Genomic DNA, 23,691 nt, shown 5'->3' on the forward strand with positions numbered 1-23,691 from the left:
AATGTCATGTTGTCTCATTTTTTCAGAGAAGTTCATTAACCTGGTGACCTGGTGACCTGGTGACACCTTCAGTTCTTCAAAAATAATTCATAACTGCCTTCCTCCTGTGTTGTTGTCTAAATGTCATGTTGTCTCACTTTTTCAGAGAAGTTAATTAACCGAGTGACACATGGTGACGTAGTGACACCTTCAGTTCTTCAAAAATAATTAATTATTGAATAACCTAAAAACCATTAACGTAAACATTATTTTTGGGTCATTTACACTCATTACGATGAAGTCATGACAAATCATTTCCGGGACTGTTGTCAAAATGTCATGTTGTCTCATTTTTTCAGAGAAGTTAATTAACCGAGTGACACATGGTGACGTAGTGACACCTTCAGTTCTTCAAAAATAATTAATTATTGAATAACCTAAAAACCATTAACGTAAACATTATTTTTGGGTCATTTACACTCATTACGATGAAATCATCATGACAAAACATAAACGATGAAGAAGTCATGACAAAACATTTACGATGAAGAAGTCATGACAAAACATTTACGATGAAATCATCATGACAAAGCATATACGTTCATGTTTGACATAGAGTTTACGTTCATGTTTCGATGAAGAAATCATGACAAAGCATATACGTTCATGTTTGACAAAGCATATACGATGAAGAAATCATGAAAATTCATGAGGTGAGAAAAGAGGTGAAAAATTAGGTGAAATCTCACCTCTTCACCTAAACATTATTTTTGTCTGATTTACACTCATTACGATGAAACCATTAACGTAAACATAAACATTTATTTCCTGTGTTGTTGTCTAAATGTCATGTTGTCTCATTTTTTCAGAGAAGTTCATTAACCTGGTGACCTGGTGACCTGGTGACACCTTCAGTTCTTCAAAAATAATTCATAACTGCCTTCCTCCTGTGTTGTTGTCTAAATGTCATGTTGTCTCACTTTTTCAGAGAAGTTAATTAACCGAGTGACACATGGTGACGTAGTGACACCTTCAGTTCTTCAAAAATAATTAATTATTGAATAACCTAAAAACCATTAACGTAAACATTATTTTTGGGTCATTTACACTCATTACGATGAAGTCATGACAAATCATTTCCGGGACTGTTGTCAAAATGTCATGTTGTCTCATTTTTTCAGAGAAGTTCATTAACCGAGTGACACATGGTGACATAGTGACACCTTCAGTTCTTCAAAAATAATTCATAAATGCCTTCCTCCTGTGTTGTTGTCTAAATGTCATGTTGTCTCATTTTTTCAGAGAAGTTAATTAACCGAGTGACACATGGTGACATAGTGACACCTTCAGTTCTTCAAAAATAATTAATTATTGAATAACCTAAAAACCATTAACGTAAACATTATTTTTGGGTTATTTACACTCATTACGATGAAGAAGTCATGACAAAACATAAACGATGAAGAAGTCATGACAAAACATTTACGATGAAATCATCATGACAAAGCATATACGTTCATGTTTGACAAAGCATATACGTTCATGTTTGACATAGAGTTTACGTTCATGTTTCGATGAAGAAATCATGACAAAGCATATACGTTCATGTTTGACAAAGCATATACGATGAAGAAATCATGAAAATTCATGAGGTGAGAAAAGAGGTGAAAAATTAGGTGAAATCTCACCTCTTCACCTAAACATTATTTTTGTCTGATTTACACTCATTACGATGAAACCATGACAAAACATTTACGTTCATGTTTGACATTGAGTTTACGCTCATGTTTGACATAGAGTTTATGTTTAGTTTCGATGAAGTCATGACAAAGGATATACGATGAAGTCATGACAAAACATTTACGATAAAATATATTTCCTGTGTTGTTGTCTAAATGTCATGTTGTCTCACTTTTTCAGAGAAGTTAATTAACCGAGTGACACATGGTGACGTAGTGACACCTTCAGTTCTTCAAAAATAATTAATTATTGAATAACCTAAAAACCATTAACGTAAACATTATTTTTGGGTCATTTACACTCATTACGATGAAATCATCATGACAAAACATATACGTTCATGTTTGACAAATCATTTACGTTCATGTTTGACAAAGCATATACGATGAAGAAATCATGAAAATTCATGAGGTGAGAAAAGAGGTGAAAAATTAGGTGAAATCTCACCTCTTCACCTAAACATTATTTTTGTCTGATTTACACTCATTACGATGAAACCATTAACGTAAACATAAACATTTATTTCCTGTGTTGTTGTCTAAATGTCATGTTGTCTCATTTTTTCAGAGAAGTTCATTAACCTGGTGACCTGGTGACCTGGTGACACCTTCAGTTCTTCAAAAATAATTCATAACTGCCTTCCTCCTGTGTTGTTGTCTAAATGTCATGTTGTCTCATTTTTTCAGAGAAGTTCATTAACCTGGTGACCTGGTGACCTGGTGACACCTTCAGTTCTTCAAAAATAATTCATAACTGCCTTCCTCCTGTGTTGTTGTCTAAATGTCATGTTGTCTCACTTTTTCAGAGAAGTTAATTAACCGAGTGACACATGGTGACGTAGTGACACCTTCAGTTCTTCAAAAATAATTAATTATTGAATAACCTAAAAACCATTAACGTAAACATTATTTTTGGGTCATTTACACTCATTACGATGAAGTCATGACAAATCATTTCCGGGACTGTTGTCAAAATGTCATGTTGTCTCATTTTTTCAGAGAAGTTCATTAACCTGGTGACCTGGTGACCTGGTGACACCTTCAGTTCTTCAAAAATAATTCATAACTGCCTTCCTCCTGTGTTGTTGTCTAAATGTCATGTTGTCTCACTTTTTCAGAGAAGTTAATTAACCGAGTGACACATGGTGACGTAGTGACACCTTCAGTTCTTCAAAAATAATTAATTATTGAATAACCTAAAAACCATTAACGTAAACATTATTTTTGGGTCATTTACACTCATTACGATGAAGTCATGACAAAACATTTACGTTCATGTTTGACATAGAGTTTACGATGAAGAAATCATGACAAAACATTTACGATGAAGTATTGACAAAGCATTTACGATGAAATCATGACAAAGTCTTTACGATGAAATCATCATGACAAAGCATATACGATGAAGTTTTGACAAAGTGTTTATGTTTAGTTTCGATGAAGAAATCATGACAAAACATTTACGATGAAGTATTGACAAAGCATTTACGATGAAATCATGACAAAGTCTTTACGTTTAGTTTTGACAAAGCATTTACGTTCATGTTTGACATAGAGTTTACGCTCATTACAATGAAATCATGACAAAACATTTACGATGAAGTATTGACAAAGCATTTACGAAACTTGATAGGGATATTAATTATTGGTTTAACAACGTTTATTTTTTGTTGAACATTTTCACTTTCATTTATTTCTTCCTCCTCTGTTTCATTAGTTTCTTAAAGTTCAATGTTGATTCTGAGACATGAATTTTTAAAGTTTATTTTTTTTATTTTTTATTTCATTATGGTAGTGAATCTTTCATTCATGAAAATAATTATTTCTAATTTCTTTTACTCTCTCGTACATACTAGATTTGAAGAATTCAGAACTTTTACCATAATCTCCTAAATGTTTTCTTATCCCTAACGTGTGCCAGTTATTATATGAAACTGAATAAACTTTATCTTTATCTTTACACCTTTCATCACTTCCAATATATTTATATTTCAATTTTGATTTAGCATTTTCATATTCATTAGCGTTTAATAATTCACAATCTTCCTTTTTAAATAAATGTTTTATGTATTCAGGATTTAATAATCTACGTTTATATGCTCCTAACTTAGTTCTAAAGGTTTTTCTACAAAATTTAGGAATTCCATCCTCTTTAATGTCATCAATGATTTCCATTTCATTATTTTCAATTTCTTCTTCTCGTTTATGAGGTCTTTGATTATGACTCCATTGATTCCATGAAATTAAATATTCTTTATCATTATATTTATACCTCATTAGCTTATTTTGGCTTTCATATTCATTTAATAATTCACAATCTTCATTTTTAAATTGAAGTTTAACCCATTCAGGATTTAAACAATGTTTAATTAATCGCGGAATATCTGACATCATCTATATATAGCTTCTTTTATAAAAGATAAAAAATAAATTATTTTAAAATTAATGTTAATTTTTTAATGTGTTTATAAATAAATATATTTTAATGCATCGTCTATATATAGATGTAACAAAAAAAGTCACACACCCCTTCCTATACTACTACTCAATTCTGTGTAAACCAAATTATTATATTTATCAGAGTAAAGGTTGATTGAAGATTGTCTAACAAAAATTAATAATTTCATGAGTTTTTATGGGAGATTTAGTCTCCTACTCTCAAATTTATGCTAAATCTTATTTTCGATGCCGAACAACATTTGAATCTAAAATAATCGTTAATTAGTGATTTTGGATTTTTAATATTTTTGGCAAGTACTGTTCAATAATCAAAATAATGCTTCTTATCATATTTTTTCAACTTATGAAACTGAGCCAAGCAACTAAGCATTATATTACTCTTATGAATAAGTATAAGGGATTTATTGATACATGGGATGCAATATATAAATTGGATACAGAAGAAATAGATTCAACAACAGTATTATACGAAGAAATCAAGAACAACTTGATTGATACTGGATATTTTACAGCAAAAGAGATGATTGATATGATAGGAAAAATTTGCAATGAGAGTTTACATTATCGTCGTGGGTACATAGAGTTAATGAAGAGAATAATTGAAGGATATCAATGCACCGACATTTATAATATCTCATTTCTTTCACAATATGATGATATTAAAATAAATACACCTGAATATGCAATAATGAATGATAACGAAGATGAATTATTGTATCACTTGAAAAGTAAGAGACTTGACCTCACTAAAATCCTTGAAAAATGTTGTTTAAGAGGAGCAGTTAATTGTTTCAAGTTATTGCAAAAAGAATTTGACGTAAAAATCACCAAAAGATGTCTTGATGCTTCATTTAAAGGTAACAATCAACATATTATTAATGAGTGTTTGAAAGAAAATGAACCTGATATATATACAACGGAAGCTGCAATTGTATCTCATAACTTCGCTAATTTATATATCTTGTTGAACGAATACGGGACAAAAATCCAAATGATTGATTGTGGAATATACAAAAATCTTCATGCATTTATTTATCTTTTGGATTTATATGAAATTATCAGCAATGCGTTTGTAATATCTCCATATTTTCATATACCATCTCTTTGTGAATATATGATTCAGAATGGTGCGGATATTAATTATACAGATGAAGATGGCATAAATGGTCTTTTTTCAGCAGTAGTTGAAAATCAAACAGATATTGTGTCAAATTTGATTTTAAATAGAGTTAATATTAATGCACTAGATTCAGAGGCATTTGAAAGTTTAATTCAGAAAAACAATATATTAATGTTGGAGTTTCTTCTTTCACATGGTGCCAATGTTAACACCAGAAATAGAGAACAAGGCCACTCAATACTTCATGTAGCTTGCGTAGAAAATAATATCGAAGCTGTTAATATTCTAATTTCACACGGCGCAAATATAAATGATAATAGGAACATTGTACAACAGACACCTCTTATATTTGCATGTTCGCTTAATCATAAAGAAATCGCTGAACTTCTGATTTCACGTGGTGCAAACGTCACCATGCAAGATTATGAAGGACATTCTGTACTTCATATTGCAATAGCTTCTAATATTGAACAAAGAGATGGTACATTTGAAGCAAATTTGGAAATTAATCGAAACACCAAAGATTTGATTGAGCTTCTACTTTCAAATGGTGCAAACGTCAATGCAAGGGATGAAGATGGATATACACCTCTTCATATGGCAGTAATGAGATCTAGGGATGCGTTAAACACGCCATTTGACCGGGCGTACATTTTTTTTGTTCGCCCAAAAATTTCGCCATTTGCGAAATTCAAAAATTAAAAATAAAATTTTAATCTTGATTTTTTTATTTTCGTGATTTTTTTGAAACCTACATAAGAGATGAAATACTTTTTTTAAGTAATCGTTTATTATATATAAATATATCTTAATAAATTTAATTCCTTAAGGTAGAGCGTGTTCAAATTTAAAATCTCATACAATATTTTCTTAATGGCGTATTTTTCTGAGGTCGACCAAATAAAGGCGAATTCAAAATTGAGAACTCCAAGGCGTATGGCGAGTATTCAAAAAGTACACCACTTACAAAATATTGAATGTGGATTATCAATTTTTTGGCGTGTTCAATTTCAAATTTTGATATTTATGTTTATTTTATTCAGTATAATGCTAAGAATTAAAATATAAAATTCATAGAATTTTTTCTTTGAAAATATTTTACATTTTTATTAGACCACTCCTAGACTAGTCATCAGGTTATCCTCGGATCATCCTCAGACTACTCCTTATCAGATTACTCATCATCTTCAGACTACTCCTTAGACCCCTCCTCATCAGACTACTCCTCAGATCTTCCTCATAAGACTCCTCCTCAGATCTTCCTCCTGAGACTACTCTTCAGACTACTCCTTAGAGTCCTCCTCATCAGACTAGTCCTGAGACTAGTCCTGAGACTACTCCTGAAACTACTCCTCAGATTATCCGCAGCCTCCTCCTCAGATTATCCTCAAACTACTCCTCAGTCTAATCCTCAGACTCCTCCTCAGATTATCCTCAAACTACTCCTCAGTCTAATCCTCAGACTCCTCCTCAGATTATCCTCAAACTACTCCTCAGTCTAATCCTCAGACTCCTCCTCAGATTATGCTCAGATTATCCTCAAACTCCTCAGATTATCCTCAGACTACTCCTCAAACTCCTCAGTCTAATCCTCAGACTCCTCCTCAGATTATCCTCAAAATCCTCAGACTACTCCTCAAACTACTCCTCGGTCTAATCCTCAGACTCCTCCTCAGATTATCCTCAAACTACTCCTCAGTCTAATCCTCAGACTCCTCCTCAGATTATGCTCAGATTATCCTCAAACTCCTCAGATTATCCTCAGACTACTCCTCAAACTCCTCAGTCTAATCCTCAGACTCCTCCTCAGATTATCCTCAAAATCCTCAGACTACTCCTCAAACTACTCCTCGGTCTAATCCTCAGACTCCTCCTCAGATTATCCTCAAACTCCTCCTCAGATTATCCTCAGACTCCTCCTCAGATTATCCTCAGACTCCTCCTCAGATTATCCTCAAACTCCTCAGATTATCCTCAAACTCCTCAGACTACTCCTCGGTCTAATCCTCAGACTCCTCCTCAGATTATCCTCAGATTATCACTTTACATATATATATCGATAACTAAATAATTACTTATTATACTTTCTTTATTTTTTTTAATTTTAAAATAATATTAATATATCTTTCTACGTTTAATGATGAAAAGAGAAAGAGGAGTAAAAAGAGGAAAGAGAAAAGAAAGAGAGAGAGAAAAAAAGAGAAAGAAAGAAAAAAAAAGGACGGCGATAATTTTGTATTGTTTTGTTATTCGGCCGAATGGCGGGTACGAAGTAAAAAAAAACAAAAAAAAAGGTAGTGGGGCTTCCAGGCGCGTTGCGCCCTCTAGCCCCGAAGATGTTTAGTATCATAAGACGAAATGGTGGAAGTGAACTCAAAATAAGAGTATTTAGGTTATTTTGCCGACCAAATATATTTACAAGGCAAAATATCATATTACATGTCAACCTATTATCAGTATGTTTTGATAAAAAAATTTTATCAAATATCATATTAAAATTAACATCTATATCTATATCAATATCTACACTATAAATTTTTTTATTCAATATCATAGATTTCAAAAATTTATTTCAATTTTAAATTAATTTATGGTTTTCATCAAAATTGTTTTTTATTAAAAAGCATGTTTCACAATTTTTACGGTTTCTTTCAAAAGTTATAAAAAGAGAGTCAATAAGAAATTTCAACGCTTCAAGAAGGAATCAAAGAAATTGACGAAGTTCCAGAATTTTATTCAACAATTCTTAATCACATTAACAAAAACTATACCGAAACTTATCTTACCATCCAAATCAAATCACATTACATACGGAATAAACATTTAATCTTTTACCATTAAAATTATATTTATACGTTATTTAATTTTTTTACGTCTAAGTTGAATAGGATAATAGCCGAAGATATAAAGTAACTATAGTTTACAAGCTAAGGAACAAATCAGCATTGAAACTAAAAAATAACGTATTTGAATAATTTCGTAAAAATTAGAATTACTCGATATTAAGCATATTGCTTTTCTATCATATATGCTTATATTCTACAATAGTGTTACCAAACATCGGGCAACATCATACGTATAATACAACTTTTTAATACTTGAACGTCAATTTGACAGACTCAAGTTTCGAATTAGAGACCAACTTTCATCAGCATAGTATATGTGCGCAAACTACTGCATAATGGTATGCTTATCTTTTCATTTTAAAAAATAACGTATTTGAATAATTTCGTAAAAAATTAGAATTACTCGATATTAAGCATATTGCTTTTCTATCATATATGCTTATATTCTACAATAGTGTTACCAAACATCGGGCAACATCATACGTATAATACAACTTTTTAATACTTGAACGTCAATTTGACAGACTCAAGTTTCGAATTAGAGACCAACTTTCATCAGCATAGTATATGTGCGCAAACTACTGCATAATGGTATGCTTATCTTTTCATTTTAAAAAATAACGTATTTGAATAATTTCGTAAAAAATTAGAATTACTCGATATTAAGCATATTGCTTTTCTATCATATATGCTTATATTCTACAATAGTGTTACCAAACATCGGGCAACATCATACGTATAATACAACTTTTTAATACTTGAACGTCAATTTGACAGACTCAAGTTTCGAATTAGAGACCAACTTTCATCAGCATAGTATATGTGCGCAAACTACTGCATAATGGTATGCTTATCTTTTCATTTTAAAAAATAACGTATTTGAATAATTTCGTAAAAAATTAGAATTACTCGATATTAAGCATATTGCTTTTCTATCATATATGCTTATATTCTACAATAGTGTTACCAAACATCGGGCAACATCATACGTATAATACAACTTTTTCGTACTTCTTTATCGAATTTAAATAGAACTAAGTTTTTATTTTAAATAAAAGAGAAATAATTCTAATTTATAATCTCATTATTAATTTATTCTCATTTTAATATTTCATCGATTTTTTATTATCGATATTCAATACAAATGAATTCATATTATAATAGTATCTAGTATAACAAGGTATTCTATCACAGTATTTCTTCAATTTATTATAATATTTCAGCATTTTTTAGTTTCAATGCTGATTTGTTCCTTAGCTTGTAAACTATAGTTACTTTATATCTTCGGCTATTATCCTATTCAACTTAGACGTAAAAAAATTAAATAACGTATAAATATAATTTTAATGGTAAAAGATTAAATGTTTATTCCGTATGTAATGTGATTTGATTTGGATGGTAAGATAAGTTTCGGTATAGTTTTTGTTAATTGATTAAGAATTGTTGAATAAAATTCTGGAACTTCGTCAATTTCTTTGATTCCCTCTTCCTCGCAATACAACTCCATATCATTAACTTGTATTTAAAGACTTCCATATACAAAACTATATATAATGTTTGAAAGTTAAATCCAATCTTTTTCTATTTCTAAAAAAAATTGAGACCTAAACACGAGATAGCTTTCCGAAAATTTTCAGGGACATTTTTAATCATTTTTTTTATTTATTGTAATATCTTTGTTATTAAATTTGAATTGTTTAATATTTGAATGTAAAGAATTGAATAGTAATAATTTTAGTTTTAATACATAGCTAATTGCTAAGCAAAATAATTAATTTATTGTAATTTTGACATGTAAACTAAAGGGGAATTTAGCCGGCCAAATATATGCCACTTTTTGACTTCACCTCACTTCCGCCATTTCGTCTTATGACATTAGTATAAATGAAGTTTATATTCGGAGGGCTTCCAGGCGCGTTGCGCCCTCTAGCCCCGAAGATGTTTAGTATAAATGAAGTTTATATTCGGAGGGCTTCCAGGCGCGTTGCGCCCTCTAGCCCCGAAGATGTTTAGTATAAATGAAGTTTATATTCGGAGGGCTTCCAGGCGCGTTGCGCCCTCTAGCCCCGAAGATGTTTAGTATAAATGAAGTTTATATTCGGAGGGCTTCCAGGCGCGTTGCGCCCTCTAGCCCCGAAGATGTTTAGTATAAATGAAGTTTATATTCGGAGGGCTTCCAGGCGCGTTGCGCCCTCTAGCCCCGAAGATGTTTAGTATAAATGAAGTTTATATTCGGAGGGCTTCCAGGCGCGTTGCGCCCTCTAGCCCCGAAGATGTTTAGTATAAATGAAGTTTATATTCGGAGGGCTTCCAGGCGCGTTGCGCCCTCTAGCCCCGAAGATGTTTAGTATAAATGAAGTTTATATTCGGAGGGCTTCCAGGCGCGTTGCGCCCTCTAGCCCTGAAGATGTTTAGTATAAATGAAGTTTTTATTCGGAGGGCTTCCAGGCGCGTTGCGCCCTCTAGCCCATAAAAAATTTCTGAGGACGAGCCAGCCGGTGACTTTTTTGTAGAGCACTCAAAATAGTATAACTTTGTCCGGACAAGTAAGGGTCTATCATCGCTACAGGAAAAGTTACAGGCGTTCCAAGGAAGTATACTTTGAGAAGCCTTTTTCCCCTTATAGAATGAGATAGGACGGTTATTTTACAAAACTGACAACACTTTGACCGAGTAGTTTTTTGTGCTGAACAAAAAGTGTCATATAAACATCTGTCAAAAGCCGCTTTTTAACTTCACTTAAAATGCCACGTAAGCTACGTAAGAATATACGTAAGAGGAAGGGAGCATTGAAACATCCAATAGTAAAACTGACACCACAACAACAGTTGCAACAACAAATGATGAATGACCCCACTATGTTGCAACAAATGTCAAGCAACCCTATGCTTTTAAACCGAGTTATTGGTGCACAGAGTGGAGGTTTAAGAGCGGCACTTTTAGCGAAAATGGCAGGCTATGGTGGAGCTGCAGACGGAACAGCTTATAACCCTCAAAGTCAAATGAATTTAAGTTCACTCAAAAATCAAATAACAGATGTCAAAAAGTCAAACATAGACATACAGAAACAAATAAGTGAAAACGAAAAGAAACTAGAATATGACAGACACACAAAGAAACTTAATGAGTTAAACGTAGAGAAAAAGAAGAAAGAAGAACAACTGAAAGAACTAAGTACAGAGGAATATGCGAAAAAAGTGTCAGAAAAAGCAGCAGAAGTAGCAAAAATGGAACAAGATGTTATAAATTTGAAAAACCATACTACTCAATATAAAGTACTGAAAGATGAAGAGATAAAACAAAAAGCCATGAAGACATATATGGATAGCGATGAGTATAAAAAAGAAGTTGAAGCAAATGTAAAGGCAGAAAAACTTTTACAGTTGCAAAACCAAACCGTACAGTATGAAAACTTAGCACAAGAAAGTAAAAATAACGACGCAGCCATGCAAAAGGCAATGAAAAGCGCAGAATATATAAAAGCTAATAATGACTGGTTAGATGCCCAAGCCAACGCTAAAGCAGCCCAACTTATAGGGTCAATAAGGACAAAAATACAAGCGGATGAAGACAGTTCAAATGAAGCTTTAATGAATGCTGACTTTAAGAATGCCTTCGAAGCTCTTCATAGTAAGGTGAAACTAGTGAACGACTTCTCATCTGGAAAGAAACTGAAGTCTGAAGGTTTCGACAAAGAGTTAAGAGAAGTAGCACAAAATATGACAAAAATAACAGATGCAGCAACGAGACAGGCAGTTCAAAGTGCCTATGACGCCGTTAGAGCAACTGTTGTGGAAAGTCAAGAAAAAGAGTTACAACAGACCAAAACAGACCTAGTAAATGCTTTCTTAAAAACGAAAAGTCAGGTAGGACATTATGCTGCAGATGGAACATATGTGCCAGCTGGTGGAACTTATATACCACCAAACCCTCCAAGAGAAGCACCTGCACCAGGACTACCTAAAACATTTACATCGTCACATGGACACAGACACAGGCATGCACCAAAACCAGCACAGCAACCAACAGTTCAAAACCCTGCACAGCAACCAACAGTTCAAAATCCAGCACAGCAACCAACAGTTCAAAATCCAGCACAGCAACCAACAGTTCAAAACCCTGCACAACAACAACCACAAACAGAGCAAGGACATAAAAGAAGTAGAGAAAAAGGAAACCAAGAATTCTTAAAAATGCTTAAGGAAGATTATGGTTACCCAGATACTCTTGACTTTAGTGACAGATATAAAGAAGCTATTAGAAAGTTCAAGGAAGGAAATACTGACCCGAACCTATTTAGCTTTATGGCTCAGCATCAAATCGGATATAATCTCAAACCTGGAAAATACAAGCTCGCTAAGGGATATGATTTAATAGCATATCATCCAAATGACATGAATGAATTTACTCCGAGATATTTGATGTCAGAGCTAAATGATAATTCAACTCTCTTCATGAAACGCGTAAAAAATAGAGACGGAACGAAAGAAGAAAGGTTTATGAGTCCGGATGACTTAGATAGGGAACTTGTTAAAAACGGTCTCGGAATATATGAAATGCCACCAGATGAGGTACAAGAAACTCAACAGGAAGAAGTTCAGATACAACCAGACATGGAAGAAATAGTTCAGCAACAACAGCTAGAAGAGCCTGAAGGAAACGAACAAGTCCCTCCTTTGGAAACTAACTTCACAGAACTAGATGAAGATTTGGAACAGCCGAAAAATCTTGACCCTCAACAAGAGTATGAGGTGAATATGGAATCTTTCCAAGAGTCTAAGAAAAATTCGGCTGACATAGTAGAAGAATATCGAAAAATGTTCACCGACATACAAAAGACTCCAACATCAGATGAAAATATTCAGCATAGAATGGAAGTACTGAAAGAAAATGTACGCAAATACAATAATCCTTTTTACTTACGACCATATAACGTTCAATCTTTGGCTGAACTCGGTGAAAATAAAAGGTTAAATTTCAACAAAACATATAGAAATGAAACATTGTTTAAAGTTCATTCAGAACCTAACCAATATGGAAACAAACCTACTTTTGTTTCTGCAGACTATGGAACTACAATGAGATGGGGTCATAAAGCTAATCCAGATAGGTGGTTCATACACTTACAACCTCAATTCCAAGAAGTTGTAGACGCAATGGAAGTGAATGGTGAACCAGATATAGCTGGTATTTTCAGCGCGGCTTTAATGCCATTGAAAGATATGAAAGATGCAGATATTTTGGACCAGTATGAAATGAACATGGCTGAGGGAAATATAACACCTGACGTTCTAGAACATTTATCTCAAAGAACTACACAGAACCATAGAGATGGTATATTTGGTGAAGAGTTTAGAATGAAAGTTAGGGAGAGAGAAGGAAGAGAACCTATTGTACATGACCTTGCAAACGAAAGTTTGCAAAATGTCATAAAAACTTACTTTGCAGACAATGAACTGAGAAGGGATGAATATTTAAGAAAACTCAAATGGACAGTACCAAATGAAATGTTAGTATTGAAAAACATGTTCCATGACAAAATAAAACCAACTACAGAAATAAATGACGCAAGACTGAAACGTTGGGTAAAAGCTTTCCCATTCACAAAAGATATTATTGGTTACATGGAAAGAAAACCAGAATGGCTACAAAAACATATATTTGGAAACGAGCTTATTCCATATGGACAAGCTCTGTTTGAAGAGCTTGAACCGGAAACTCAGGAAAGAGTCATGCAAACAATACGCGAAGACTCAAATACAAACTATGACAAAATCTTTCTAGGATATAGGTTACCTGAGATGGGCGACCAGAGCCCAAAGGCAAAAAGGACATGGGAAATTTACAACATACTAGGTGAACATGAGGCAAAGATGCAACAACTTGAAGCAGAGGGCAAGTTACCAAAAGCGACACCAAAGAAGAAGAGAAGAGTAGAACAAAGTGAAAGTAGTGAAGAAGTAACTTCATCTAGTGAAAGTAGTGGCAATGAAGGAAAAAGAAGAGTTAAAAACTCAGTCAGGAAGAAAGTAAAGCTTGGTCCGAGTGGGTTCTATTATGATATATAAATCCAACTATTCTATATTTTTACCCATATGAAATGTACGCCGCTCAGAATATAACGCCAACAGTTTTGGATGCCATGAACGGAAATGTTTCCGAATGGTACAACGAATGCGACAATGCCATTAGAAGGTCAGAAATAGTTCCTGGAACTTACGAATATACAACTGCTGTTTCTTATGGAAACGTAGGTGAGTTTGGAGAAGGTTCTTCAACAACAGTAGATATTGCTTGCGACAGGTTTCATATTATTTCTATTGACAACTCATTCTTATACGTGGAACAAGACATTGAAATAAAACCTTCTGCCAAGTTGTCTGACAAGAAAGGTTGCAATGGAATTTTCTATGTCGGATACCAAATATGCTCCAGAAGTTTTCATGGGATATAAGATATATTCTAACTCTGACTTAGTTCAAACAGTAACATGGGCAAACTATGAATGGTTCGCTTTGAGAAACTCAGTACAACCACAAGCTAGAGAACAAACAGACCAGTATGCAACTATTGAGAAAATAAGAAGACTTGACCCTAACGTTCCAGGAGTTTATGTTAACCTTTCTGGACAAACTGCAGCAGCAGTAACCAAAGTAAAACTGAAACTTAGAGTTCCTTTGTCATCTTTCCTCATCTTCAGGTTTTTAAGATACTTGCCAAACTGGGCAGGAAAAATTTCTATCGAACTTACTCCAAGCAAAAATAACTTAGTCATTGCACCAACACAAGACCCATTCAGCATTACTGTAGCTGGAACTGGTGGAGCCAAGTTCTGTGACTTTTGCAAAGACAAAGTTGACTTAGACTTTGGTTTCTCAAACCTCAACACTGAAGTAAACTATTATTTCAATGCTGCTGGAGATGCTTGGGACCCAGTTAAGTTCACATGCGAACAGTTTGAATGCAAGAGAATAGAAAGCAGACTTGCCGTTTATATGTTGGACCCAGATATTTCAAATGCTTTAGCTGCCAAATATATTGCAGTTCCACTTATGTTCCCTATACACCAAATATCTGTCAAAGACTTTGCAGGTGAAGTTGGAAACCAAAATCCAGGAGCCGCAGGTGCAAGAACAGATATTGCTTTAACAACTGCAATGAAACATGCAGATACTATGTTTGTACTGTTCAGACGAACTATAAATGACTATTCTTGTTTCTACAACCCTGGTATTAAATATCATATAAACATAGATGGCAAATATTATCCAAGAGAAGAATATTCTACAGTTGAGGATATGAGGTCATACAACTTGACATTAGATGCTATGAACTTTAACAACAACTTCACAACAACCATTAACCCTGAAATGCAAAGTTCTATTATGCCATATGTGAAAGTATGGACTCATACAGGAGGTCAAAAAACTCAATATACAAATGGAGACCGTTCAAACTTTTGGCTTGGCATTCCATTTGCTGACTCAGAAGACTTTATGGGTGGTATTTCAACTGTTGGTTACTGTACAAAACAATATACTGGTGACAGAGACGGTCCAGATGAATTGAGAGCAAAGAAGTTTACAAAACCAATAGCACTTTTCACGGAAGATGCTCTTTGAAGATTCGTTCGATGAAAACCTGCTGGGGCTCCTCAGATTGGCATAACGACAGCTTCCATCGAGCAGATTTTGGCAGCAGGTCAGTAAGTTGTTCTTGAACTGACTTCTCTCCGTCAAATATTGACAGTACGCCAGTTTTGACATAATATTGTATTATAAACTTTCCTTTAGTAATATCTGTAAGTTTTGAAGTTATATTTTTGTCTGCTTCAAGAACTTTCACCATTTCAGTTATACCAACTTTCTTTGCTTTATGAAAATATTTAGGTTCAGCAAAGACTGCTATTCTATAACATTTTCCATTGTTTGTGTAAAGAACTATTCTGTCAATGTATTTGTATTGTTTGTGAGTATAAACTTTGTTCTGCTTCAATTCAATAAGATATCCGAATACGTCCATCTTTTTATTCTAAGTAAAATGTCATTTCCGAAAAATAGAAGCGTAAGTGTTTCAAAAGGTTTAATGGCGGTGGCAGATGTGAAGTTAAATTCACCAACTCAAACAAACAGTCAAAGTGTTGTTGTCAATGTCAAAGACAGAGATGTTGAAGTGGGGAAACCATACGAAGACGAAGATGGTATAACAATTGTTCCTGTAAAAGAACCAACATATCCTGAAGTTAGCAGAGACTTAAGTTCTGTTGCAGATATTCGAAACGACTACCAACAACTGAAAGACAAACTTCAAACTCAGGAGAAGAATTTGTCAAGCTTTAAGTATAATGTTAAACTTGGTCGAACACAACCCTGTAAAAGTGAACTCATATGTCATTGCACCTCATGAAGTTTTGAAAGAACTATTGAAACTTTTGACAGAGGCAGACGATATAAACATCAAAGAAATAGAACCCGACATTAGTTGCTGTGGTGTTTCATATAATGCCATTGACAAGATATACGTTATGAAAGGAGGTGAAACGTTGAACTTAAAATATAGTTTCCCAGACGTTATAAAAATATTTGACGACCAAACATTTCATTAAAATTTATTTGCTAAGTAAATGGCAGAAGACATAATGGTTTATACTATTACGACTAAAAACCCTGAGTCATATAATTCTATAACAACAAACTTACAAAGTCCTCAAGGACGATATTGTAAACTAACCTTAAACACAATGACGACTAAAGCCTGTTTTGCTCTTTTGACACCAGAAGACTTTATTGTTGTGAATGGTAAAAAATACTCCTTTGAAGATACTTACTCAGATATACCACCAACAGGTTTTGTTGACTTATTTAATACTTTAAGTATGGGTGTAACATGTGCTGCAACTAGAGCAGGTTTCATTATGTTTGGATGTCCGACTGAGTTTACTATAAACGATATGGGCTATAATACAAAACTTATTTCTGGTTTTTACTACCAACAGTTTCCTATAACAGGAAAAGGTGTCATACAAGGAATGTCTATTCCATTGACATTAAGCACACCAATCTTATATATTGTTTCAAACTTAGGTTCAAAGTGTTATTCGAATGTCGACAGAAACTATTATGACCAAAAGATACTTATGCGTATAAACAATACTTTCTCTGCTGGTTTGCCTATTGTTCATTCAAATGCAGAATTTTCAACCTTAGTGAACTCAAACACTTTGGCAAGTATAACGTTGACATTAGTTGACGCAAACTTTGTTCCTGTAAAACTTTTATGTCCTATGTATTTGTCAATGACGGCAGAAAGTTTCGAATTGGAAGATGCAACTGGTGAAAGTATTGTATTACAAGAACAACTTCAACAACAAATAGCTCAAGAACAACAAATGCAACAACAAAGTCAAGAATAAAAAAATAATATTTTTTTTATTTTTATAAAAATGTACAGAATAGATGTTTCAGATTTTTATGACTTCCAAGCATTCAGAAATATGTGTCCATTTAGAGACTATAACAAAGCAGTCGAGAATTTGAAACGTTTAGTCATTTATGTTGACTCTGCCCCAGAATGTTATGTCATGAAAGAATGGGATGTTGTCTTTAACAAACCAAGAGCAACAATAGTGTCTGAACAAGAATGTAGACAGAAACTTAAGAAAATAAAAGTCGTACAAGTTGGCATGAAGATGTTAGATGCTTGGGATATCTTATTGTCAAAGTTAGAAGATTTTTCAGTTCGTGGTATAAAGTTTTATACACCTTCTCCAAACTTCTATTCTATCTTCACTGGATATAAATATGAACAAGTAGAATGGAAAGAAAATATTATAGAAGCTTGGTTAGACCATGTCAAAGAAATTATATGCAATGGAAACGAAAAGGTTTATGAGTATATCTTATGTTGGTTTGCAAACATCTTACAACATCCAAGTGCTAAAAATGAAACTGCTCTCATTATAATTGGAAAACAAGGAACAGGTAAGAATACTTTCTTTACAGATATTTTGTGCAAACTGTTAGAAGGTTATTCGAATCCGAATATGACAAACTTAGAAAACATCTGTGGTAAGTTTAACTCCTCAATAGAGAATATGAAACTTATAGTTTGCAATGAACTTCAAAGTATAGATACAACAAAAGTTTTGAACTCAGATGCTTTGAAGAGTCTTATAACAGACAAAGTTGGAGTTGTTGAAAGAAAGTATAAAGACCAAAGAGTTTGTGAAAATGTTGCAAACTTCATTATGGTTTCAAACAATGCTGTTCCGATGAAGTTAGAAAGTTCTGACAGAAGATATGTAGTTGTCAGAACGTCAGAAGCTCATATGCAAGATACAGAATATTTTGACGACTTAGCAGAAACTTTGACATCTGACTTTTACAACCACTTGTTCTCATATTTTATGACATTAGATATTTCTAAGTTCAATCCAAGACAAATTCCACATACAGAAGAGAGACAAACATTGTTAGAAGCAAACAAGAGTGTATATGAACTGTTCATAGAAGAAAGCGACTTTGTGTCATTAGATGAAAGGTCTTTATATGATTTGTATAAACAATATTGTCAAGAATATGGTTATATGGCAGCTTCTAAACGAACATTCTTGGCAAATGTCAAAAGTCTTTTAGATGTTCAGAATGGTGTATATACAAAGAAAAATTTTTCTGAGTAAATTTAAAAAAAAATATTTTTTATCCGATAGAAAAGATGACGAAATTCATCTCAGTAAACAAGTAAATGTCAGGACTTAAAGAAGAACTAGACCCATTCACATATTTGAATGTTTACTTCTACCATTTTGAAAAGTCTTCATTCAGCAAAGTTTGGAACATCGAACCAGTTAAGTTTGCTATTGTGACTAAAAATGGTGCAAAATTTGAAGACTTAGACATAGAAGGTTTGTTAACAGTCAAAGAAAGTTTTGACAGAAGGTTCTCAAAACTTAAAGAAGGCAAAGCATACAAACTTGTTATACCTTATGAACCAAAGAAGACAGACGACTATGAATATTATGAGTCTAAAGTTGTAGAAGTTCAAGGTAAATTGGGTAAAAAGATTTTAGAGTCTAAGCCAGTGTTTACTCCTAAAGAGGAAGAGAACATTGACATTGACCCAGAAATGTTCTAAAAATAAAAATTTTATTTTTACATGTCAAATTTTCTTCTCTTGGAACTGGTTCAGGTTCTTTCTTCTCTTCTTCTACTTTCTTTTCTTTCTTTTCTCTCTTCTTCTCCTGGTGGAGATATGTCAAATTTCTCAGAACCATATCTATGTAAAAGTTCTTTGTCCTTTAATAGCTCATCTATTCTGTTTTCTATTTCATCTTCAAGAACAGCGCATGTGTCTTCTTTGCATTCTAAGAACTTTGTTGACTTCATCTTTCCAATCGGCGTCATCTCTGTCAACAAGTCTGTCATTGACAAATTTTAAGACTGCTCTTTGTAATGTTTTATGGTTCTTGTCATATTCCCAGAAACAGAACTTTTAGAACAAATTCACCTTTCTTGTTTACACTATGTAAGATTTTATGGTCTACAGATGTTTTGCTGTCGAAAAGCTTGTCTCGAATATAGATAGCGAAATCGCTAGACATTTTCTAAAAGATAAAAATTTTAATTTTTCTAAAAATATGTTAGAAAAAAAGTTTGCTGACATTGACAAGAAATTTGAGAATGTTTTAAATAAGAACAAGAGGAAGTTAGAAAATGCTCAGATAAAGCCTATACATGACAAGTTCTTATTTGCTCAGAATGGTATAACAGGTCTAATTGCACCACCTGGGTCTGGTAAGACTTTCACTTATCTTAAAATGGCTGCACAACAACAAGAACTAGATGAGAAGAACCCATTCTATGAGTTAGTAGTCATTTGTAGTACTTCTGGTCAATTTGACCAAACCGTCAATTCGTTCAAAGTATTATAAAGAAGTCTAAGTTAGTATGTATAAAGGATACTGAGTTGTTAGTTGGATAAAGAAGTACCAAAGAAGAGTTTTGAAGTATAATGCTATAAATGAGTATATAAATTCTAAGTTTAAAGACCCAAATGAGGAAAATGCAGAGAATATTAGAGAAGAAACACTTCAGAAACAAACAGAAAGAGATAGAATACATTTCGAAGAAATTGCAATCTTACGATTGGAAGACTTACCCTCATAGGTGTCTTCTTATCTTAGACGACTTTGCATCTCATCCTTTGTTAAAGAACAGAGAACAAGATATGTGTCGAATTCTTAAGAAGCTCAGACACTTTAACATCTCAGTTGTCATTTGTGTACAGACAGCAAAGAGTTTAAGTAAGGATGTTAAAAGAATACTTACTGACATAATACTTTTCCCCGGATTGTCCGAAGACGATTTCATGGAACTTATGAAAGAGTCCATGGCAGGTAAGTTTGACAGACATGAACTATGGAGAAGTACAAAGTCATACAAGACCCTCATACTTCTTTCAGAATTCATATCTACGCAAACAAAGTTCAAATTGTAAAAAGTCAATAAAAATAAATGGTTCATCTACCCTACTTGTTTGAAGTTGTCAAAATACTCTGTTATTTTTTCCTTTAACAATGACAAATCTTCTTTGAATGTAAGTATTGTACAACCTTTCATATCATAGTGTGTTTGAGGTAACGTATCTTGAACTATTTGTTTCACATCTTCATTTGGGGTCATTGAAATCGGTAAGTTTTCGCGATAGAACCAATTTCTGTCAGATTTGTAAATCTTAGCAAGGTCGTAAAAGCTTTTGTTGTTTCTTCTGACTAAATGCAACATAACCATATCTCTGTCTTCTTCATTTTCCATCTCTTCAGTATAAATCATATACTTATAGTTCTTTTCCTTTCCTTTTGGTACCGAACGTGGTATTCTTTTCTGAATGCTTTTGTCTTTTGCTTCAAGCTTGTTTTCCATCTCTTCACGTTCTTGTCTATGAATTTCGTCAAGAAGTCTGTAAATATACCAAGCATAACGAGCTGAAGCCCACATTGCAACAGCATTTACAAGAAGTCTATGTACATAATATCCTCTCAAACCGTTTGGCAATTTTTCACGATTTTCATAGAGTTTTGGCGACTGGGGTTTTTCTCCCACTCGAGTTTTTGCGACTACGGGATTCTCGTAGTCGAATTTTCAGCTTCATTTAATAGTTCAATAGTGCTTTGGTTCCTAAACCAGTCTTGTGGTTTCTTATTGTCGGGTGCAAAACATGCTGTCAAAATACTTTGCATTTGGTACATATCGTCTTTGACCGAACGAATGAGACGTAACTGTTTGTTAAACTGTATGTACTCGTATTCTTCATTTATAGCTTCATGGACTATAACTGTTGTTGTGTTCTCTGTTGTTGACATTACTGTCTTTACATACAAAATAAAAAAATAAATAAAAATAAAACTAACTTTATTTTTTCTATCTTAAGGAAATTCATGATTTTTGTGCTGAATTCAATAAAAATATAATTTAGGTGAAGAGGTGAGATTTCACCTCTTTTTTCACCTCATTTCTACCCCAGTTATTTTATAAACGTTTCACATGGTAAACGTTATTTTTTAAATTTTGTGAAAACTCAACGGTTTGACACATGCCCTAAAAATTATTTTACTCAGAATTTTGTTGCTGAATTCAATAAAAATATATTTTAGGTGAAGAGGTGAGATTTCACCTCTTTTTTCACCTAATTTTTCACCCCAGTTATTTTATAAGCGTTTTACATGAATTGTACGATGTATATTTGAAATCCTAAACAGTTTTGTAGCTTCTATTTCTTCTTTTAGTACATCGAATGTTTTAACAATGCCGAAGGTTTCTTTATACTTCTTCTTGACATCAGATAGAAGGAAATCGTCAGCAGTTGGATAGTTTTTGTTCAGAAATTCTAACATGTCCATTTTATTTTCTGCTGGCTTTTCTGCTTCTTTCTTTAAGTCAGCATAGTCGTTTCGCATACGTTCTATCTCTTTGACGGAGTAGTTATATTTCCTAATTGCTGCTTTACATTTAGAACATTGCGGGTTCATTTTTGCGTTATATTCTGAAACCTTACCTGCTAAAACAACCAAGGCGTCAATGGTTTTCTTTAAATCTGAAGCAGTTGGTTTTATCTGTTCATTCCATACCTTACCTCTTCTATCTTTATCTCTTATCTGCCATACACATTTTGCAGCTAATGAAACAAAGTTGTCGTATGTCTTAAACTCCCCAGATTTATATATGTCAGAGATGTTCTTATATACCATGTCGCAATCTTTGTCCATAACTTTATGGTTGCAATGATATCCTAGAAACTCATAATTTACCTTTCGTATGAACTTCTTTATTTCTACTGAGTCAGTTGCTTTGACTTCAATTTCGTCGAATTCAGGAATAGTTAGTTTTTGCTGCTGAATTTCAGGTAGTTTAGGCAAATGGTCGATGAGGTCCTCCATTTCATAAAGATACTGTTCATTTGTTTCATCTTTCGCACTACAGTCTAAATTACTTGTTAAAAGTTCCTGCTTTATTCTTTGTATTTCTGTTTCGAAAGTAAATGAAGAAGGAATGAAGCTTTTCATTTCTACTAACATAGATGTTGGATTCATGACTAACGAGTTTGGTGCTGTTGTTTGAATTGTTGTTGTGCCGATTGTTGAAATCATATCTTACATACAAAATAAAAAAATAAATAAAAATAAAACTAACTTTATTTTTTCTATCTTAAGGAAATTCATGAAAATTCAAGAGGGTAGAAATGAGGGTAGAAATGAGGTTAGATCTAACCATCTACCCTAAAAATTATTTTTGCTGAATTCAGCAACAAAATGAACGAGGTCAGGATGTATGTAAATACCTTTGAATTCATTTATAACGCCCTTAGTAAGCTCATAAAATGCTTGTTTTGAGGTCGAGCCACTTTTGGCTCCACCGTATTCTTTCAACCAAAACTCAAGAATTTCCTGCATGAATTTTGTATAAAAAGCAACAGTCCGAATTCCGGCGGTTGCTATATTCTTCACAAAATGCTTTATAATACTCTTCCCAGGACTTATTTTCCAACAACTTTCTAAAGTCTTTCCTAAACTGACTGACTGACTGACAGCACAAAGTGGCTTAACGAAAACATTAATATATAAAATTCATGAAAATTCAAGAGGGTGAAAAAAAGAGGTGAAATCTCACCTCTTCACCTAAATTATATTTTTTGGTCCGGGAACAACTTTCTCTCAATTGGAGCTGTAGCATACTCTTTGCGTAAGCGGTTCAGACCTTCTTCGAAGTCTTGGTCTCTCTTGGACTGAGATTGGAATTGGAATTGCTGGGGTGGAGCTTGCTGGAACAACCAAGGGTTGGGGAAGTAAGGCATAGGCTGAGGAGGGTAGTTCGGGAAGCCTTGTGGTGGGTAGTAACCTTGAGGTGGAAATTGGTAGTAATTCGGAGGTACTTGCTGGAACTGAGGTTGCTGAGGAGACTGTTGTGGTTCTTTAGGTTCCTCTGGTTTGGGAATGGACTCGGTTGGTGGGACGTCGGACATTCGTTTGTGTCATGTCGGAAGGAAGAACTTT

General features: G+C 33.5%; 8 protein-coding genes and 2 pseudogenes across 10 annotated transcripts, besides 3 other annotated features; 6 read left to right on the forward strand and 4 right to left on the reverse strand.

Moving 5' to 3' along the window:
* Nucleotides 1-4,521: 4,521 nt before the first annotated feature.
* Nucleotides 4,522-6,000, forward strand: TVAGG3_0556360 (protein ubiquitination; the record flags this gene model as incomplete). The annotated part of the gene is made up of 1 exon (XM_001296683.1): nucleotides 4,522-6,000. One exon carries the CDS (start codon nucleotides 4,522-4,524, stop codon nucleotides 5,998-6,000), a length of 1,479 nt encoding a protein of 492 aa, XP_001296684.1.
* A 409-nt stretch (nucleotides 6,001-6,409) lies between these two features.
* TVAGG3_0556370 (uncharacterized protein) lies at nucleotides 6,410-7,371 on the forward strand (the record flags this gene model as incomplete). The annotated part of the gene is made up of 1 exon (XM_001295656.1): nucleotides 7,025-7,369. One exon carries the CDS (start codon nucleotides 7,025-7,027, stop codon nucleotides 7,367-7,369), a length of 345 nt encoding a protein of 114 aa, XP_001295657.1.
* Nucleotides 7,372-8,196: 825 nt separating this feature from the next.
* Nucleotides 8,197-8,225: a mobile genetic element.
* Nucleotides 8,226-9,330: 1,105 nt separating this feature from the next.
* Nucleotides 9,331-9,380: a mobile genetic element.
* Nucleotides 9,381-13,165: 3,785 nt separating this feature from the next.
* Nucleotides 13,166-23,691: part of a mobile genetic element that runs on past the window's edge.
* On the forward strand, nucleotides 14,588-15,359 carry TVAGG3_0556410 (protein of unknown function, DUF4106 family; the record flags this gene model as incomplete). Its single annotated transcript, XM_051238347.1, has 1 exon — nucleotides 14,588-15,359. A coding segment is annotated over one exon (772 nt), but the record flags the coding sequence as incomplete, so codon positions are not given.
* TVAGG3_0556420 (uncharacterized protein) lies at nucleotides 16,885-17,556 on the forward strand (the record flags this gene model as incomplete). Its single annotated transcript, XM_051238348.1, has 1 exon — nucleotides 16,885-17,556. The coding sequence occupies one exon, from the start codon at nucleotides 16,885-16,887 to the stop codon at nucleotides 17,554-17,556; it is 672 nt and encodes a 223-aa protein (XP_051096172.1).
* TVAGG3_0556430 lies at nucleotides 17,638-19,277 on the forward strand (annotated as a pseudogene). Its single transcript has one exon. A coding segment is annotated over exon 1 (1,640 nt).
* TVAGG3_0556440 (uncharacterized protein) lies at nucleotides 19,328-19,567 on the reverse strand (the record flags this gene model as incomplete). The annotated part of the gene is made up of 1 exon (XM_051238349.1): nucleotides 19,328-19,567. One exon carries the CDS (start codon nucleotides 19,565-19,567, stop codon nucleotides 19,328-19,330), a length of 240 nt encoding a protein of 79 aa, XP_051096173.1.
* On the forward strand, nucleotides 19,780-20,639 carry TVAGG3_0556450 (annotated as a pseudogene). The gene has a single exon. A coding segment is annotated over exon 1 (860 nt).
* On the reverse strand, nucleotides 20,666-21,139 carry TVAGG3_0556460 (uncharacterized protein; the record flags this gene model as incomplete). Its single annotated transcript, XM_051238350.1, has 1 exon — nucleotides 20,666-21,139. The coding sequence occupies one exon, from the start codon at nucleotides 21,137-21,139 to the stop codon at nucleotides 20,666-20,668; it is 474 nt and encodes a 157-aa protein (XP_051096174.1).
* TVAGG3_0556470 (organellar and viral DNA polymerase type B) lies at nucleotides 21,850-22,788 on the reverse strand (the record flags this gene model as incomplete). Its single annotated transcript, XM_001326115.1, has 1 exon — nucleotides 21,850-22,788. The coding sequence occupies one exon, from the start codon at nucleotides 22,786-22,788 to the stop codon at nucleotides 21,850-21,852; it is 939 nt and encodes a 312-aa protein (XP_001326150.1).
* On the reverse strand, nucleotides 23,322-23,660 carry TVAGG3_0556480 (uncharacterized protein; the record flags this gene model as incomplete). Its single annotated transcript, XM_051238351.1, has 1 exon — nucleotides 23,322-23,660. One exon carries the CDS (start codon nucleotides 23,658-23,660, stop codon nucleotides 23,322-23,324), a length of 339 nt encoding a protein of 112 aa, XP_051096175.1.

The sequence above is a fragment of the Trichomonas vaginalis genome, chromosome II, assembly GCF_026262505.1.
Source record: "Trichomonas vaginalis G3 chromosome II, whole genome shotgun sequence".
NCBI lineage: Eukaryota > Parabasalia > Trichomonadida > Trichomonadidae > Trichomonas > Trichomonas vaginalis.